At 41.1% G+C, this 21,237-nt stretch overlaps 1 protein-coding gene across 1 annotated transcript in view; it reads left to right on the top strand.

Annotated features, from left to right (window-relative positions):
* LOC117252601 (transmembrane protein 132D) overlaps positions 1–21,237 on the top strand; it is a 416,006-nt gene that overhangs the window by 372,696 nt on the left and 22,073 nt on the right. Inside the window, exon 7 of the mRNA XM_078170586.1 lies at positions 19,267–19,472. Coding sequence (XP_078026712.1) covers positions 19,267–19,472 — 206 coding nt within the window. The remainder of the gene's footprint in view (positions 1–19,266; positions 19,473–21,237) is intronic.

Raw genomic sequence — 21,237 nt, 5'->3', positions numbered from 1 at the left:
CGCTTTGCTTAACTAAAGACTGATGCCTTTCCCCCTGATTTTGTGTTTAGATGGGCGGATACAATTTCAGAGTTTAAAAAAACTCCCTACGTTGCAGAGCCAATAGTAAATCTGCAGGGCGGTCCTTCGGTGGCTCGCTGAACTCTTGTGCTCGTAAACACAGTCCAACTGTGTTAAAAGTTTTAAACAAAGTCACTGTAAGTCCTTCATTTCCACAATCTTGTGGACTGAGCACACGTTTGATAAAACGGAGGTAAATCTCTCGGCATCCATTTTCAAGATCTCTGCAAGTTTGTTTCCTTGTGGATGAGAAAAGGGGGAGCACACATTTCCAGAAGGGCGTGTCCTTTTAAAAAAATGCAAGAGGCGTTGCTTTGTTACCGGCCGTTTTCTCCGGTGTGTTAAACACACTTTAGAAAGGAGTGTCCCCAGACTATCCGAAGGCGGAGATCTCTGATTGTAAGGTGGCGAGACTATGTGTTACCTTGAATTCTTTCTTTTTCTTGCATGCCTGCGCAGTGAACAGAAATTCCAAAAAAGGCAAATGTTCGTCATGAGCTGAAGTAAACGAGGGCTGCATTTAACAACAGTGAAACTATATCAAAACATCTTTTTATAAACTTTCACACAACTGGTGCAGTGTAATTTCATTTATTAAGTAATATGCTGAGTGCTTTACAAACCAACTCGGTCTCACTCAGAAGTTGACGAAATCCAGCACTTGGGCAGTGACTTGCAGCGTCAGACATTGTCGAAAAAGACATTGTTTAACTTCGGCATGATACGCAGCCGGTCGCTGTTATAGTTTAATGGCACTCAGCGACGTCAGGGGGAACCATGGCCGGACACAAACAAAAGTTAAGGTAAAAGTCAGACTGGGGTAGACGAGAGGGATGATGGATGGGTCCAGTAAACACTGACTTTCACCCGGGAGGCCAGTGTGTCCTGTAAGATTCTAAAGCCAATCCCTGTTCTTTTTTCCTAAACCTAACCAAGTGTTTTGTTGTTGAAAGCAAAAAAAAAAGTCCATTCCTGGTGTTTTACCAACATAGTGCATTCATTTTGAAAGACACCATATGTAAACTGTACATTTCCTGTAAAAAAAAAGGAAGTGTATTTTTAAAGATGACAATGCATGTAACAGGCAGAACTTGACATGGCCCAGATTGTCAACACCCAACGCACTCAGGTACCTTTCACATCATATCTGGACGTGGAAAGTCCATGACTAAACGTTGATATGTGACGAGGTCGGGGTGAGAATGTACAAACACATGCGTTTTCGTTAACACCTTAAACACCTCTGCGTACGAATAGCACACTTGGGTGTGTATTTGCATTTCAACTCTGCACGTGCATTTCAATAAGTTGCCCACGCCACTTCTTGTTCATGTGTGAGACTGTTTATGTGGAAGTGCAGTTGAAGAAATAGTACGGTTTTAGCAAATATGTATGTGTTTGGGAATTTCTCAGCATACAGCTGGATAAATGAGACTTGGATTATCTGCATGAGTTTGTAAACAGATGTTTTGGTAGCGTTAAACACGTTAAGAATGTTCATCCTTTTTGGATTCTTCGTTGACCATGGAGGCATGCGAGTTATGCGAGAAATAAAAAGTTTTCTTCATGAATTCAAGGTTACACAGGGTGAGCAACTGATTTATAAATGGTTGGATTTTTTTATTAATGATGGCAACAGTAACTTTGAAACCATTGTGCTGTGAAATGCACATGTAAAAGATAAAATGCTCTTTGTTTAAGAAATGTGTTTGCCTTGCTGTCATGCCGAACTTCAATTAGAAAAGATTGTGGCATTTAAGACTTTACCAAATTTTGCCAGTTCATCCACCTTTTCTGGTGCAAAAAATAAAAACCCAATAAAGTAGAGAGCCATCATTTATCTTACATCAGCTCATATTTTGTTTATAGTTTTTTTCCACTGTGCTTGTTTTTTTTCTTTTTGTATATCTCTTTATTCTCCTCTCTCTTCCTGTATCTTTTATGTTTTTGCTGTGTCACCTCCTGGCTGTTTTCTCTTGTTAACCTTTTATAACTCTCTCCATTTTTTCCTATTGCATTACTGGATTTTTTTCTTTATTTCTCTATTCATTCCTCTTTCTTTATCTCCCTCTCCCTCTCTGTGTGTCTCTCTCTCTCTTGATTAGACAGTTTTATTGTGGAGAAAAGCAGAGTGCAAATGGCCATTAGAGAACATTTTACTCCCCCCTTTTCCAAATCCAAAATGACAGGCCCAGTGATATGCTGCTAACTTGTGTGTGTTTGTGTGTGTGTGTGTGTGTGTGTGTGTGTGTGTGTGTGATCTTCCAACTGCTCTCTCCATCAGCTGTCTATTATCTGAGCCAAATCACAATAATATATGGGGCTACAGGCTGCCAATGGGTGCACTCATGTGTGTGTGTCTGTGTGTGAGTGCGCACACTCACACAGAAAACAAAACCTGGAAGCTAAACGACAGCCATATGAAACTATGTGCAGAGGCGATTGGCCTAGTGTGGGTTTTCTTAAATGACGGACAGGTGGGAGGTCTAATCCCATCAGAGAGTTGATTAGTCTGTCCCTCAGGGCCCGCCCCTGTCTACTGAGTGGGCCCTGATTGGATGATATGATTCTTAAAGTCAGATGGATTGGATTGCCCGAGGCAGAGAACAAGTGAAATGGGCAGGGAGGGAAGGAGAGGGAGTGTGAAACACACAGAGCAAAAAGATCACAAGATAAAACCTGAGAGAGTGAGGGAGATGGATGGATTGCGTTGCGGGGAGAAAATATACATCTGAGAGAGACTAATAGGGAAATTCTGGGACTATAAGAGATAGACGGGAGACAGGGAGAGAAGTAACTGTAAATTCAGACAAATCACTTAGCTTGAAGGGAGATGAATATGGATTTAAATAAATGACTCAGCTTGGGGAGATCACCGGTAAATGGGGGTGAGTGGGTGGTTGACTTTTGGGACTCCTGAGTAGGTTTTTGAAGAAGGGAAGCGGAGTTGAGTGCAAGAGGAGTGTAATAAGATAAAAGCTCATTCCATAGTCAGAGTATGAGTTTATGCAGCACCACAAACCAGGAAAAAGTGAGCAGAGTTTGTTTTTTCTTTGCTGTTTTGTTTTCTCTGGGCAGGTTTTAGATTCTGTGAGAGTTCGACACAATCTGGAGACATTAGGTCTGGAGCTTATTGTTTTAGTCTTTAATAAGATGTGGCAAAGGTGCACCATGCTGCAGCCTAATGATGGGGCAAAACACAGGAATGCTCACCCAACTTTTGACAACTTTTGTACTGATAACATATGAAAAGGAAACACACTAACATGCAGAGAGAAGCAGAATGTGGCTGGTGTTTTCCCAGTACAGATGCAGTCAAATCAAAATTCAGTAGCTGAGTTGTGGGAGCTGTTTGAAGCCAGAAGTGACAACTCTAAAGCTGCAAACACACTGCAGCCACCATGCATCATATGGCGCACATCAAGTGCCGCCCCCAGCACCAATAGGAATTGTTGCACTGTAGTGTACAAAGAGAAGACCACACACAGTTATTACTTACTAACTTAAAATCATGTGTGAAACTGAACTTGATTTCTTACCTGAAGAGCTGATCTCCAGAGCCATTACACTTTTATTCTCATGGTCTTTATAATGACAAGATTGTGGGTTGTTTAGCTCGGGATATTTCTCGACCTCAACATCTAGTCTCTCCTCATTTACTCTTAAACAGACAGAGAGATAGCGACAGCAAGAGGTAAGGAGAGGAGTCGAGCTGCTGCGTTTTTTCAGGAGGAGCGAGGCTGGAAATAGGACAGTGGCATCAAGTGTCGCACGCATCCAGCCGCCACCAGTGTGGGGTTGTGCTTACAAAATAATAGAGGTGGCTGTTTTGACTGCGCCGTTTGACAGTAGTGTGTTTTGGCCCTAAAGGCCCAGACACACCAAACTGACATCAAAGAGCTAATGGCAATGAAGGCTGACTATTGTGTCGCCTCACGTAGCTTGTGTCTTGGCAAAAAAGTTGCACTTGAACACATCACATAGACTACAGCCAGTGACCAACACCTGCAGCGCCTGCATGAGAGGAAATAACTCTCCATAAGAGCAGGCGGCAATAGTCTGTACTCATCATTAAAAAGGGGACACCTGAAGACTAACAGGACAGATTCAAGACACAGCATGACGTTGAAAGAACAATTCATATTACAAACAATTACACAAGCTAAGCCCCGCTCCTTTGTGATGGTCCAACAAGCTGTCAGAGTAAGCATGGAGCCCACACTGTAACTAACTGCACTCCCTGAAGAAATATTCTCATATTTTTGGAAAAATGAAAGAGTGATTCCAGAGAGAAGCAGACAGAGGGGTCTCCAGTCTGTGTTTGAAGGATATATCCAGGATGTCAAACTGACTCAGCAGCAACAACAGGTTAAAAAGACAAAGATGGTTAGAAGCTAAAGCTGAACTATAGGCTACAGATCACAGTGTAAAAGTGAACCACCACATCACTGCTGATCGCCACACAAGACAATGAATATAAAGGGAAACTTTGCTGATATCAAACCAGCTGTGGGGCATCGCAGTGTGTGCAGATGAACGGTGTGCCACTGCCAGTACCCAACCCTCCACCGCCAAACAACATTCATCTGCACACACTAGGTGCGGTAACATGATGGCTTCTAATTCAGAATGAAATAAATCTGAATGAAATCATTCGGAATTAAAGTCTTTCCAGGTAGTTTACATGGGAAATATTCATTCCGACTGAGGGTTTACACGGGAGATCAGTTTAATCGCCTTTATTCAGGTCTGCGCAAGGTTTGGTGCAGGGAAGGTTTCTGATTGGATAGGGGGCGGGGCGGATGTTACTTATACCAGAAGAAAACACTGTAGTCCTCGCTCTGGATAACAAGATGCTTGACGACACCATTCTTAGTGCCTTTTTTGGGCTTGTTTTGCTCATATTCTTGAAGCAGCAGTACGACAACAACCTTGTTCTGCTAATGCTTCGTCTGTTGAGGAGGAGAAGGGAGGTAGAAGGTTGAAGAAGGGAGATAGAAGACCGTGCTGTGGCGAATGGAAACCGGTGAGTGCAACGAGTTCAGCCCGATGCTATGCATGCTGTATACGTCATCACGCCAAGAGGGCAAGTAAACATGTGCAGAAAGAACGGAATGGCTGGAATCAGGTAGGAGGTGTATACAAGACAGAAAAATTCTTCCATTCGGGTTCTGAAAAGGAATATTCCACCCCTGTGCACCCGATTAGATTTTCTTTCGGGTTGGCTGTTTTCATTCGGGTTGAGGTGTTTACAAGGAGCATTTCTATTTGGGTAGGGCTTCCAACCCGAATGCAAAAAGAATACATGGCTCCATGTAAACGCATGTACTGTGATGACACACAGCTGGTTGATTATGAGCAAAGTTTCCCTGCTTCCCTTCACTGGTTCCTGTACAACAGGGTCGGTCTTTGTTTCACTGTTATAATCATTAAAAAGCAAAAGCAGCATGTGTATACATTCAGTAGGCTATATCTTCAGTAGCTAGCTAGCTAACCCTGCACTTTTCAGGGTTTGATTTTGGTTTTGGAACAGGGAAGAAACGTATATCTTTTTCCAACCGCTCCAGGTAACGAGTATCATTAATACACGACGTGACACAGACACAACATTTAGCTCCAAATCCACAAAACCAGCCTGAAAATGAAAGAAATCTGAAAAGATTGCATTAGAGTCAGCCCGATGCTACACTATGATTGGTCAATCTGTGTCCAGGGGCGGAACTTAGCGAAGGGTCAATTCCACATTCACTATTGGACCTTGAACACTCATTAGCACTAAAAATACAATACAATATTTGAATACTGTTATGATCAAGTAAAGCAGATGCTGTGCAGCAGAAATGCAGGATCTGATTAATTATTTCAAAAAATAAAGTCATCATCATAGTCTGAAATGGTTTATAAAGTGATAACAAATGCCTAGTGGTAACAGTGGTAGAAACAAATTAGTACAATGCAACACGAGCCGCAGGTGCCTCTCAACCAACAAGACCGTAGCTTTTAGGGTCTGACATTCAAAGAACCAGCAGAGGTTCCTTTGGGGGATGGCGCCAAAACAACAGCAGGGGGTTTGGCAAGCTCACAGCAAGCAGCGGGCTTGTTACAAGGGCTGCATGTTCTCACACATCATATTGAGACATGACCATCAATTAACCTCTGCACAAAAAAAGTCAAGAATAAAACATGTTCTCCGAAACAAGCCTGAGGTCTGTGGGTCAGAGGTTCCTGCATGCATAATGTCCCATTTTAACTGTAGGGGGATCATTATGAGTCAAAGTGTGTACTTATAGTTTAAAAGAAAAGCCAAAAAGTGTTTGAGAATTAAAATGTGGGCTGTCAAACTGCTGCACTAATAAAGGAGTTTAAGCATGTGTTGCAACAGCAGCACATTTTATAGCTTATCAGGTGTTTTGTACAGTGATAAGAAAAGGTAATAGCTTCTGGCACTTTATAAATAAAAATAAAACACACTCACCATCTTATTTTGCATTAAAAGTACCATGTTTTTCCTTGCATTGCTTCTCTGCACTTGTTTGTGTGTGACTGTGTGTGTCCATCTTTCCTTTTAAAGTCAAAAAAGTGAATAGGACTCAGCCGCTACCTTCTATCGAAGAACACTTTAAACAGCTCAGCCTTCTGTCTGCTTTTGCTTGAATTGCTGCTGAGAAGTTAGGAAAGTTTTCAGCAATTGTCTTTGGAGGTTTGTACAATTGTTGTGGCATTGTTTGCGGTATTTTGATAAAGGTGAAGACAGTTTTTCCGGCCTCTGTGTTTTCAACAAGTCCTAACTGCTGAGCTCCACACTTTTACTTTCCCCCTGCTACTTCTTCCTCGCCGCCTTTCCTTTGCTCTTCTTTTACCTCCCCCCCCCCCCCCTCTTTCTGTCTCTTCAATTTTTTTTCGCTTTGCTTTCCCTCTCGTTCCCACTCGTGTTTGTCCTGCTCTCTCTCTTCCTCTGTGTCTTTCTCAGAAACAGAGAGATTAAATCCATTCTTCAGTGTCCTCAAACCTCCAACTCAGCTGTTTACTTGCAAAAACACCAATACACTTGTTCTCCGTGTGTGTGTGTTTCTTCCTGAGTGTCTGTGTGTGCATGTCTGATAGCAGCCATCTAAAACCATTCATGAATTATAATATTAACAGATAATTTGAAATAATATTAATGAATCCTTCACAGTTTATGCATTTTGTTTTTCCGATGCATGTAACTTTTCTTGTGTTGAATTTTTAAAGGTAAAATCATGTTTATTATTTTTGTGAAATGCATGAGTCTTGCTTTAACCACAATGATATAACACTTTTTGAAGTTAAAACCTTTGTGTCCCGCTCTCTCCAAACTGGATGTGACTGGTCGCTCATGTTTAGAAGTTGTTTCAGACTCCATGGGGACAAACTAATGTCTCATGTTAAAGTTTCTATTTTATTCTGCCCTGTTTTTCTTTGGAAGCCATTAAAATTTCATCTAATATTGTCTGTGACGGAAACAGGGCAAACACTTGATGTATGAAGCCATTTCTGCTGTAAAGTTATTTCACCAAAATCAAGGTATTAGTGGTCTTCTTTGTATATTGGAGCCAGACTAACTATCAGAAAGGCATAAATTAACACTTATTAAAACAGAAGACTTTAAAGGAATAGTTTAACATTTTGGAAAATACGTTTGTTAGAATTAGATTGATACCAGCCACTAGTCTCTGCATTAATTGTGATACTAGGCCCAGTAGTTGATAAAGGTAAATAATGTAGGAATGGTCAGTTATTGTTTGTACAAAGTATCACCAGCAAAAGTGGAAGCCAACCTCTATATTTTTGTTTTTTCAGCACTGTCTGCAATTTTCGTCGTGTCTTCTTTGATGCGTGCTGCCTGGTCACTACTTTTTCACAAGGTCCTGATCTCACCTGAACACTGTGCCCAGGAACATCCCAAGCCTACTTATTCTCATTCCGAAGTCGTCAAATGCCTCCACTTGGTCAGTGATTTCTGCATCAGACACCGACGAGAAAAACCATTCTTTGCTGAAGTATGATGCACCAACACATTCTCACTCCGACCTTGTCACACATCGACATTTGGTCATGGACTTTAAATGTCCAGATAAAATGGGAAAGGTACCCTGGGTGCGTTTGTTGTTGACGTTCTGGGACATTGTGTCAAGTTCTGTCTATTATATGCATTGTCTTCTTTCAAAATACGCTTCCGTTTTCACAGGAAATTTAACATTTACATACAGTGTCTTTCAAAATAAATGCACTACGTCAGTACAACACCTAAAATTGATGTTTTTTGCCTTCAACAACTAACGCTGGTTAGGTTTAGGAAAAAAGAACAGGGTTTGGCTTTATAATCTCACAGGACATGAACACCGCTCTCCTGGGTGGAAGTTGGTGTTTGTTGGACCCATCCACCACTGCCCCACCTGCCCCACTGAGACTTTCGCTGCAGCCTATATTTGTGTTCTTCTCCTGCCACATTTCCCCCTGACGCTGCCGGGCGCCCTTAAACTATAGCAGCAACCAGCCACGTAGCATGCCAACATGAAAGGACAGCTTTTTTCGTCAGTGTCTGACGCCACAAGTCACTGCTCAAGTGCCAGATTTCGATGACTTCGAAGTGAGACCGGGTTGGATACGCCATCAAGTGGTGTCAGTATATAACACCGCTGGAAAAAAATGTATCTTAAGGAGCTGGAAACTCCCTATAGGGTGGTGGATGGGTCCAACAAACACAGGACTTTCACCCAGGAGCCTGGTGTTCACTTTCCGCATGAATGTTGAGCAAAATCATGGTAATTTTTCTCTAAACCTAACCACGTGTTCGTTGCACAAGGAAATAAAAAAGCAGACACTGTGCATTTTCCTGTGAAAACGAGAAGTGCATGTAACAGACATAAATTGACAAGTTTGGAGTGAGAATATGTTGCCGGAGCACAGCAAAATATGAAGAAAATAAGAAAATACAAGCAGAGGGCAGAGTATCTACAGATAGACTCACTGCCACACACTTAGTGGGTCATAAGTGATGAATAAGAGGGATTACTCTTGTATGAGTCTACATTGTTTTTATGAAAATCCTGCATAGTATACCTTTAGGCATAGCTTAGTAAAACAGCAAATTGTTGTTATATAAGCAATATGCAACATGTTAATTTGTAAGCTGTAGAGGTGCTGGCAGATGTGTTTTTGCACCTCTGAAGCCAGGCCTCTGTTTCCAGTCTGCCTGATGACTCTGGCTTCATAAGTAGAGATTAAAGTGATAATGATCATCAAATCTTACTCCCTGTATGAAGCGTATTTCCCAAAATGTTGAACTGTTCCTTTAACTATGTATGATTTAATCAGGCATGGTATGGGCAGAAATCACACCCACTCACATATCATAGGAAAACAAATGTGTTTCTTTCCAGGAAAAGGGCAAAATCAAACTTTGTTATATCATTGCACTGTTTTTAATCTGATTTAATGATTTGCTGATTACTGTGAATCTGGACTGATTCATAAATAAAATGTCAAACACAGAAACATAAAAGCAGGTTGTTCAGTCAGAAAAACAGTTGACGTGTATGAATAAAAAGATCAGACAGCATCACTTAACAAGCTCACTCTCCTCTCCTTTGGCACTTACACTGCCAGGTCCCCAGCTGTGTGTATGTTTGTGTTGTGCGTCAGTGTGTGTGTCTGTCTGTCTGTCTGCTTGTATTCATGCGTTAATTCTTTCTGTGTGTGTCGCCATCTCCACATCATGTCTCTGGCAGAGTCTGTTTTGGCACTTTGATCCACAGCTCTGTGCCATGTGGACACACACAGACACACACACACACATAGAATACAACTTAAACAATCTACAAAAAGTTTAAAGTGATTTTATTGGAACATAAAAAAGGACGAGGAAAGAAATTGAGAATTTCAAATAAAGTCAAAGCTTAAAAATAAAGAAAAAGCTGCAAGAAACAAAACTTGTAGATATTTCTCAACACAAGACTTCCAGACACAGCACAAATCATAATGCTGGAAGGTAAAAGCATGAACGTATTACTAAATGGGCCTAAAGTGCGCCCAAAGTGTCAGGGGGCTACGCTGGCCTTAACCTGCAAAATGTTACTCCAATTAACAGGTACTGACCAGGCAGAGACAAAAAAGACCAAAAAGAGAGGAAAAGGAGCTGCAAGGAGACACAAATCTAAAAGAAAGGGTCAAAACAAGCATAAAGAGATTCACATTGACTACAGACAGACACAAAACAACCAGAAAAAGACAAACAATTGACCTCAAAGAGACGAAAAACAACAAAAAGATCCATGACAACAAAAACAACAACAAAAGTGGCAAAACCACCACAAGGTCTCCGTGTCTCATGTAGGAGAGGTGATGGGGCCTTTTGCATATCTGTGCCAGGGGCCCATTGTTTTATAATCTGCCCATGGGTAAAAGCATTTTCATTTTAACAAGACAAATACATTTAACTGCTCAGCTGTGAAGAGGTGAAGCAGCTCTCAAAGTCACTCTGCATTGCCCCAGTTTTACATATGAATAACACATTTAATCCCAGTTGGCATTGGACAGCAGTATGACATCAGAAATTTGCTGGTCTCTTGTTGGACAGATGTTAAATTTTGTTCGGAATGAAAATAGAGTTGACGATATGTTATATATTTAAAGGGATAGTGCACCCAAAAATGAAAATTCAGCCATTATCTACTCACCCATATGCAGGCCGATGGCGCCCCAGATTAAAATGCAATTGAAACCTCAAAATATCTCCATACTGCTCGTCCGTAGTGATCCAAGTGTCCTGAAGCCCCGACATAAAAAGTTGTTTGGAAAAACATCATTTGAACTCTGTTTTTAGCCTCATTGTAGCCTGCAGCTCTAACTCTCTCTGTACACCGCGCTCACGTGTGTGTGCTTGTGCACGAGACCAGCGAAAGCACGTGAACACACATGAAGGCAGTGCCCATGTCTCACGGTCTCGCTCAAGTGCACCTGAGCCTCCATCGACATGAAGGTGAGTAGATAATGGCTGAATTTTCATTTTTGGGTGCACTATCCCTTTAACAATGTTAGAATTTCACACTGTGTGGACATCAACAATATGACATTGTGGAGACATTGAGTTTTGTTTTCCATACCTCACAATTAAATGTTATTATTCTACATCAAGGTGACGTTGGCTTGAGATGTTTGGGAGATGGTGGATTTTGGTTGCTTAACAACACAACTTATAACCAAGAATATATCATTGTCACCTGTCATCAATATTATTACGTCAACTTGCTGTTGGAATTTGGACATCGTCCTGACGTTGGTTATCCAACTTCACAACCTAAATTTAACCAAATATCAACGTCTAACAACGCTGGTCACCAACTGTTACACATAGTCATAAAAATTCATCAAAATATTGATTTGGGCTGCTCTAAATAGAGTCTTTTGCATAATTTGTCACAAAAATACCATATAACCATATATGCCATTAAAATGTAAGCAACTTTCATACATTTCGACATACTTTCACCCTTGTATTTAGAGTTAAGATCATAAGTTGTATTTCATGTAATCACCCAGCATGCATTTTATACTCATCGTTCATCCCTCTGCGGTGGAATGAAATTAGTATTTCGTAAAACGCAAAACTTCTGTGTTCCTGACCTGAAAAGTTCCAAGCCCGTTTCTTCAAACTTTTCAAATGCTGACAAAACGAACTAAAACTTGATTTCTCTAAAACGATCCTTTGGGGCATTCAGCCATAGAGCAGAAGTAATTGAGCAAACCTGTGGTAGAAATGACGAGCCTGGACAATGACTACAGTGGTAGTTCAAGCAGAACCATTGTGCACTCCCTTGACTTCTGCTGTCTTATACCTTCATTGGAGACTGAACCCTGCCACAGTAACCAAGTGCAGTTTTCACACTGATTTACACCTGGAATATAAAAATGATTTGGAGAAATAGTTTGAGGGCACCAACAGTCTAACATCCCTTTGATGTTAACAAGCGGTAAATCAGGTTTCAGAGAGAGAGGAAGATGAAGAGGGAGACGGTGTGATGGGGGAGGGGGGGCGAGGCGGAGACAAAAGAAAAGGAGAGGGTCAAGAGAGGGAAATAGTGGATGTTGGGGGAGATATAAAGAAAGTTAAAGGGAGACAAGAAAGAGAAAAATTGAAAGCAGAGAGGAGAAGGGTTGGGCACCTTTCCTTTTATGTTGGGAGTGGAAGCACAGAGAAGAAAGTAAAATTGAAAGAAATTAAAAGGTGAGAGGAGATAGAGAGGAAACGCTTTAGCTCTTATGTACAAAATGTTAACCTCTTTTGAGATCAAAGAGTTTCATGAGGAAGCCGGAAAAAAAATGTCACGCCACACAAAGTGTGTGTCGGTGCTGTGTGTGTGTGTGCTTGTTTGTGTTTATCAGGGAAATGGGGAATTCTGAGGCTGATCCGGCCTGAGTCTGACAATAATCAGCACAAACATGAAGTCAATATTTTAATGGCAAAAACTTTTTTAGTCTTTACATCCTTCTTGATTGGTGGTAGCTGCAAGTTGACATCACTCATTTTAAAAGCAAGCATAGACCCTTCATTTGTATTGTTTTGTGTTTATCTGTATTCAGTTTGTGGTTCTTTGCGGAAATTTCGTGTCTCTTTGAGGTTGTTTTTGTCTCTTTATAGTTATTATACTGTATCTCTCTCTGTAGTTCCTTTGCATCTCTGTGGTCTTTTTGAGTCTCCACCTGGTTGGTACGTATTCATTTGAGCAACATTTTGCAGGTGGAGGCCAGGGTGGCTCTGACACTTTGGGTCCCTGACCCTGTGCCCAGTAGGCCTGTTCAGTAATCCATCTAAAACTGAGTTGGGAAAGAAAGCTTTTGCTCTCCTCACTTGAAATAACCTTGAAGAAAATACTTGAAACTAAAAGAACTGGTCTCTCTGCCTGGTTTTAAAGCTCACAAAAGTACAATGCAACCCGGTCTCACTCCAAAGTCGTTGAAATCCAGCTCTTGGGCAGTGACTTGCGGCGTCAAACACTGACAATAATAGCTGTCCTTTCGTGTCAGCATGATACGTGGCCCATCGCCGTCATTGGGACAGGGGGAAATGCAGTGGGACAACAACGCAAGTTAAGGCAGCGAAAGTCCGTGTAGGGTGGGTGGGAGTTGTGGTGAATGGGCACAACAACCACTGACTTTCACCTGTGAGATCGATGTTCGCCTCACAAAAGATTGTAAAGCCAAACCCTGCTCTAGTTTCCTAATCCTAACCACATGCTTTTGTTGCCTAAACCCAACCACATGCAAGTGTTGGCTAAATGTAACCATGTGCGTTTGTTGTTAAAGGAAAAAAGATAAAAATTTGCAGTGTTGCACCAGCGTAGTGCATTTATTTTGAAAGAGACCGTAAACAAACGGTAAATATCCTGTGAAAACAGATGTGAATTTTAAAAAAAGACAATGCATGTAGCAGGCAGAACTTGACACGGTGTCCCAGAAAGTCAACAACCAACACGCCCAGGGTACCTTGCACATTGTATCTGGACATGGACAGTCCATGACCAAATGTCGATATGTGACGAAGTCAGAGTGAGAATGTGTTGTTCAGTAATGATGAATCGGTTGGTATTATTCACTGTGTGTAGGTATTTCAATATTTGGACACATATATGTAAATCTTCTATGTTTTTCATGTGGTATTTGTTTGTGTGCTGTTGCCTTGGCCAGGTCTCTGCAGAAACAGAGCAACATGAGCATCCCATTGGACTCATAGTTTGACCTGATGAATGTGAGCCCCATATTTACCCTCCTGTAGTTTTTCCATTAGGTCCTGAGAAAAATATCTTGATGTAGAAATGGTTCTACAGGGGATGTGGGAGCAGTAAGACAGTATTTAAAGAAACTGGAAAACAATCACATAGAAGAAGCTGAGTAGAAGTGCCAGGGTACATTTTGCACATTTTAAAAATGGTGTAAAAAATCTACAAATACTGAAACCTGCCCAAAAATTACTTAACATATTTTAGTTTTCCACAGTGTACCACGCTCCTAAAAGGCTCCTAAAAACTGCAGAGAAATACACTCTGATAAATAAACGGGATATGACATCTTAAGAGTTCCAAAATTTAGCGGAAAAAGGCAGCAAAATACTGTCAATAATTGTTAATAAATGAGGTTGAGACAAAAAGTTGGCAGATTAAATCCTTCTTGGGAAAGTTGAGGCTTTGAGAAGTCAACAAGAAATGCACAAATTTCATGGTTTTCCAGAAAATTCAAGACAAGTGAAGCGCCTTGTCTGGTCAGCAGCCTGGCATGAATGTGTATGACTGGATGAATATGAAAGAGGGTGTTGCTGAAAGAGAGCATGCACACCAGGGACTTCTACCCCAGGTAAATTAATGTTGAAAATACATATATACATTTAAAAACAGAGAAATAGAATGAATGCGTAGCTGGACCAAGGTGAAGGAAAGGCTAAACCTGTGAGTGTATGGAAATTAGCAGTTTTGCAAATTACGGTGGAAAAACATAGAGTCAGAGAGACTTTATAAGACAGTCAGACAGAAGGTGTAAAAAGTAACGCTGAGAGTGGAATAGGAAGGGGTGGGGAGAAAGAATGAGGTGCGAGGGATAAGAGTAGCGTGGAGAGATGAAAGAGATTAAAAGGGGAATGAAAGTGTGGGTATAGAAAGAGGGGGAGGGAAAGTTATAAACCAGCAATAGGAATTATTAAAAAAATATCATAAATAATGAGGAGGAGGGACAGAGAGGAAAACAAAAAGACAGTAAATAGATTCAACACAGTTTTGCAGCACAAAAATAATGGACATTTGGATTACTTCAGTAAGGATTCTTTATATCAGTATACATGGTACAATCATAGTTTTAAAGCCCATGCATGCAGAAGAATCCAGACAGTAAAAGTATAATTTTCTTGACAAAATATAAACTTTTCCTCTAAAACATTTGGAAATACATAAAAATGAAGCTCTACGTTAGTTCATGCAGGACATGGAAGTCATGTGTTGACAGCTAGCTGATTGGATCATTGCTTCAAAACAGCCATACACCAATCACAGCCCATTCTCATGACAAGGTGGTCCATTTAAATATGGCCACCTACTCACTGATACCTGCGACACTAATGCTACCACACACCACTGCTACTGCTGGCAAAACCTTTGTAATTCAGAGTCCTAACATGGCTTAAAGGTTAAAGGGGTATTTTATGTCTTGCTTTGGGCCCGCTTTTGTACTCTTGTGTTTTCTGCATTGCACTCCCTGTATTGGTTTCGCATGCTGCTTGTGTGATCCAGGGAGCATCGTAAGAGCGGCACCATCAGCGCCAAGTATAACTGTATTTCCGTTTCAATCGGGAGAGACAGGAGAGTGAAGTAAAGATAATATGTAATACAGAATATGAGTGTACAAATTAACAGATGTGCTGATTAAGATTTAACATTAGTCTTTGTTACTTGGACACCAGAGGGAGGTAATTCGCGATTGAGACACATCTGAGCGGCAGCAAGATAAATCCCCCCATGGAGTCCACACACTGGTGATGGTGATGGCTGCTGATTCTGAGGCTGCTGGCTGCTGAGGCAGATGAGGCTGCTGAATCCGAAAAGACTGGGTGGTGATGGGGAGGTGGAGGGCGCGCACGACGGCCGCATGAAAGAACTACGACATACTTAAAATGAGGAGCAGTAACATGATAGACTGACAGAGAAGGTGTGTTGCTGTGCTGTTGTTTTATAATGAGTCAGCTGATGACTCAGTTGACCTACCCAGACGATGACACCTACAGATAATGAGTGAGCATGCGTGCAAGGAGTGAATGGCAGGGTGAGAAAGAAACTTATAGCCTGAGCATGAAAAGTATTGTCCTCCTGACTGAACTTTCGCTAGAGCTTCAGTTGTTGCAATAAATGGATAAATCTATGACAAGAGTGTCCCTGACCGAACTGACATTAAAATGTTTGTACAGAAATTGTAAATAACCTTGTATTTGTTGTATGCTTGCTGATCTTTGGCTCCATCTCGAAGAGGAACTTATAAAAACAATCTTACTTGCTGTAAATAGAGAATTTATTTTATATTGACACTTTCATTACTATTTCTTACTATGTGGTTTCACCGTAGGATGCAGCTATTAGCAGTCCTAGACAGGCCCTAACTATTATATACATTTTGCCTTAAAATAATATGTACAATGCAGAATCAGATAAAGTACAGCGACCACAACAACCTCCCAAAAATCACATTATGCCTACATTTGAATATAATCAGCTTCCCTCCTGCGTGAATCCATTGTTGGTAAAACACATGGGATGATTTGTCCAAACACTGTCATCTCAATCAGTCACACATTCAGACAAGCCAGGAGGGTGAAAATGAAACTGACTAAAATCCTTGCTTTTCCATTGTTCTGCCTGTCACAGTGTCTTTAAGGGTGCTGTCCACTTTCTGAAATACAACCATAATAATCCAGTGTCTACATAAATGCTTTGCACCTCAGTATCAATTGGATTTGAATAAAACTGTTCTAATGTGCATTTCCATAATTATGGAGAAACACGTAATGGTGCTTTTAAGAACAGTGCGTTACTTCAGTAAGGTTGATAAACAAGACGTTTTCCACAGACTTGACTGCCTGTGATTATTACAAATACAGTCTACAGTGTTTTGAGGATAATAAGTCTTTAATTTATTGTTGCAACAGGATTGGCCAATTATGATGAAACGTTTGAGACAATGAACAATTATTTAGTCACAATTATTATTGTATTGTGTCTTTGTTGTGTCTGAAAAACTGTATATGTGAGCAGTCACCATATGAACAAATCCATATTGTCTAGTCTGGATGAATCATTACTTGTCCACTGTTTACCATCACTGTTAGCATTTTGTTTTTTAAAGTCCAAAAAAAAAAAAAAAAAACAGGGTTTATTTTTTGCCAGAATCTTAATGAGCAGCACTGGTTATGATCGGAGTGACGGTTTCAGACATGTGATATATGAGGCTATAAGTAACTGTTAATCAGAGGAGCACTACTGTTTCAGACAAACAGCGGGAGAAGTACTCAGATGCTTGACTTTACTGAGCGTACCTGTATAACAATGTAAAAACACTAATACAAATCTTGTCTTAGAAGCTTCGCATTCAAAATCCAAAAGAAAAAGTACAGAAGGATCATCAACAAAATGTAATCAAAAATTCAAAAGTAAAACTCCTGCAAATGTCCCATGATTGATGTGGTATACATTATATGACTATGCGATTTTTAAAGTTCCATTCCAGGTATTGATTAAGCCCTTTAAAACTAATTTCTGTTCATCACAATGGTTGGGGAAGAGCTACTGCCCCAAGTGAGGGAGTCCAAGTGTCTCGGGGTCTTGTTCAAGAGTGAGGGTAGAATGGAGCGTGAGATGGATCAGCGGGTTTGCGCAGCATCTGCAGTGATATAGGCGCTGGGCCAGACTGTTGTGGTGAAGAGAAAGCTGAGCCAGAAGACAAAGCTTCTGATTTACTGGTCCATCTGTGACCCAACCCTCACCTATGGTCATGAGCTCTGGGTAGTGACCAAAAGAATGATGTCGCAGATACAAGTGGCCGAAATAAGTTTCCTCTGAAGGGTGTCTGGGCTCAGCCTTAGAGATAGGGTGAGGAGCTCAGACATCCAGGGGGAGTTAGGAGTAGAGCCGCTGCTCCTTTTTGTTGAAAGGTGTCAGTTGGGGTGGTTTGGGCTCCTGATCAGGATGCCTCCTGGCCACCTCCAGTTAGAGGTGTTCCAGACACATCCTTTAGCTTAATACGTCATCAAACAGCTGATAATGTGTTTCTAATGTCAGATAATCCTTGTTCCCGGCTCAATTGAAGTGAAAGTGTAACTTAACTTGCAACTCTTGGCCTCTCCTTGTGTTGCTGTAGTGTTATTGAGAGCCCCACCCAACAAATTGACAGGATTGGTTCCTTTGGTTTGTGATGTAACAAACCCTGGAAGTATGAATCCCCATTGTTGAGACTGTCATTGTTACACTGCAGTTCCAAGGAGGAAATGCTCGGCCATGGCATTGACTGTGTATTGCGCTCATGATTGTAGCATATAAAAACACCATGTGGACATGTTAACAAGATTAAAAACTTTCTTTTTTTTTTCGCTAGATGGAGGGGGTCTTTAATACTGATGAAAAAGTGTGTAATTAGTATTTTACTGTTTAAGCTGCTCAAGAGCTAGTTTGAACTACTTCATATGCAGTTACAGTAGGTGTAGTCCAGTGGTTTCCACCCTTGGGATCACACTCCTCCTCTGGGTCACCAGATAAATCAGACAGGTCCTGATTAATGGGGTAGCAAAGAGGATACAATTGATTTGTGCTACACAAAATTGCTTTCAATACAGCTACCATAGTTCTTGAGTAAACGTTCTTTGTTACTTTTTATCACTGCAGTTAGCTGGGCTGTGACTGACTCATGTTAAACATGTCATACAGTGTGTTGTTAAACATCTGCTATAACTGTAAAAAACAAAACGATGTTTGTCTCTATATTAATTACTGCAAAACAGTGAGGTGGTTTCGAGAAATGATAGTCTCTAACTGCTGTCAGTGTTGTCAAATGTAAGACTATAATTTTGTAGAAAGTGAATGTTTCTTTTTGCCCCCTGGCCCTCATCATGTTTAAGAGCAGATCTCCTCCTGAGCCCCTGGCGCACAGTTTAAAATGCAGTGCAAAGGTTGGGAGTACTCTCATGGGTGGGCTTATGTGTTCAAAGCAATTATACTAATGTCTTAAAATGGATGTAATTCACTGTTTTTAGAAAGTTACATCTCGCACATTTAATACATTGCTTCAGACTGGTGGAGCTGACTTGAGCTCCCAGGGTATTCACTAACCTGAAATGTCACCGATGTGGCAGGAAGAAGCTACAGAGGCATATTATTAACCTTTCTTTCTAGGGCACTTTGCAAAACAGTGTTCCAAAGTGCGTTACAGGATGAATAAAGATGTAAGTAATCAGAGACAAAATATCTTATTGGCTGCGAGAGCACGAATGTTGTGATGAAAACTTGCTCCAAGCTGTGCTTAAGGAATGCACAACAGGGGCTGCATCTGTTTCCACGGAAATCACAGAGTTGAGTCTGTTTGAGGTCAGTCAGAAATGTCAGACTCTGCATGCACGTTGTCCAAAACTCAATCCCAACTTTCCTCTTTTGCTCTTTTCAGGTCTCCCCAAACTGTGACCAGGTTTTGGTGAATGGTAAAGAAATGCGTGGCCGACAGTCTTTGGCGGTCAACTTCACCTACCTGCACCTCTCTGCTCAGCTGCAGCTCACCGTCTGGGTGCCCAAGCTCCCTCTGCAGATAGATGTGTCAGATACTGAGCTGAGCCAGGTTAAAGGCTGGAGGGTACCGATCGTCACTAACAAGAGGTAAATCACCTGTATGACTTTATAGCTGGGGTATGCAGTTTTCTGGAAAAGGCAAAAAAGAAAAACAGCAGAATTGGAAAATATACCTTCCTCCTGCAGCTCTCCTCTCTCTCTCCGAAGCCCCAGATGAGCACACGCATATGCACATACTTCAGTAACTACTGTAACACAATGTTACGTTACATTACATTTTTTAATCTTACTTTATTGTAGAACTGCACACAGTGCATTTGCTCAGCCTCTTCTTACCTCACTCTGTCTCTCTTCCTGTATCAATTCCTTCGCCTCACTCCCTTTAGTTGTGGACCACTTCAGCGGGGGGGCATGTGGGTAGCAGCTCAATAGATGGACCTTCAGTCAGCGGCTGTTGTAGCTCACATTCGGCAAGCGCAAACCCCAGCGCTGGCAGTTACAGTGGGCTGGTGGCCAGAGGCAGCGCCAGGTCTGACCTGTGTAACAGCAGCAACAGAAAGTTTGCAGATCTGGCACAAGCAGTCCAGTCCTCCTCGCGCGGGTTGAATGTGGGTTGCTGTAGCCTCTGAGTGGGGGTCCATCTCCAGAGCTGCTGCCAAGGGAGTGAGGTGGAGGACACATTGTGATTCGAGGCTCTAGCTAATGTAAGCTATTATGAACATAAATTTGGATTAGCAGCAGGCAGTTGTTGCTAACGTTGGAACAGCAACTTTTTCTGCAGAATTCATTGGATCCAGCTTTCAGATCAGCCAACAGGAATAGTCTCTCTCTGAAATGACCTGTGACTGGCCAAAATCTCCTGTCATGGCCTAGACTTTCTTAACTCTGAGAACAGAGCCAAGAGGAGGTGTAGAAGTCTATTTTTCTCTCAGAACACTTGAATTACAATATGTTCAAAGGTTATTGTGGGATTTTTAACACCAAATAAAACTGCCTCAGCTTTAAGAGAAGAAATGAAGGAAACATAGAGAGTATAAGCAAGTGGGTGTCAGTTTGCATTTTCATATTCTTGTATTATCTCTCACTATTTAGTCCACCTGAATTCACCAATAATGCCTTTTATATTTTTGAGGCAAATGTCTCTATTTAGTGCTGCAAAAAACATGTTTTAGTTGGTTAAGAATTCCTTAAACTTCTTTCCGAGATTTTTACTGATGGGGCATTTTAGAGTTGAGAAATAAACATGTCAGTGCTCTCCAGTGGGCAAACTAGAGCAGGGACGATGTTTCAAAATAATCTCAAACATATATTTGGCATTTCTGTTGTTAACTAACACCCAGCATATACAGTGGTACTAACAGGTCTGCAATAAGATGTTATCTGTCAGTATATTATCCTAGCTGATTTATTGGTCTTGCTCTAGTTGATAATCAAGCAAGGCCAAGATAGGAGACCTGAAAACACACTAAATAAATGAATGAATGAATAAAAACAGGTAACACAAGGTAGAATGATTTGTCATCAGCATAAAATGTATATTCAAGTCTCAAAGTTGATCAAATTCAGTTTAGTCTTAGTTTTGTCTTTGTCTTGAAATTTTAAACAATTCTGCATTTTTTTTTGTCTTTTTCTTTATTATTTATGTATTAATATTGCTATTTAGCAGCATGATGGTGCAGTGGTTAACATTGTTGCCTGATTCAAACCCAGGGTGGGAAAGCCCTTCTGTGCAGAAATTGCATGTTCTCCTTGTGTCAGCGTGGGTTTCTCCGGGTTCCCTGGCTTCCCCCCACAGTCCAAAGAAATGTCATAGGTGTGAATGTGAGCATGAATGGTTGTCTGTCTCTATGTG

Source organism: Epinephelus lanceolatus, chromosome 9 (genome assembly GCF_041903045.1).
Source record: "Epinephelus lanceolatus isolate andai-2023 chromosome 9, ASM4190304v1, whole genome shotgun sequence".
Taxonomy (NCBI): domain Eukaryota; kingdom Metazoa; phylum Chordata; class Actinopteri; order Perciformes; family Serranidae; genus Epinephelus; species Epinephelus lanceolatus.
The sequence above is the reverse complement of the archived record's forward strand: the minus strand, read 5'-3'. Positions and strand labels throughout refer to the sequence as shown.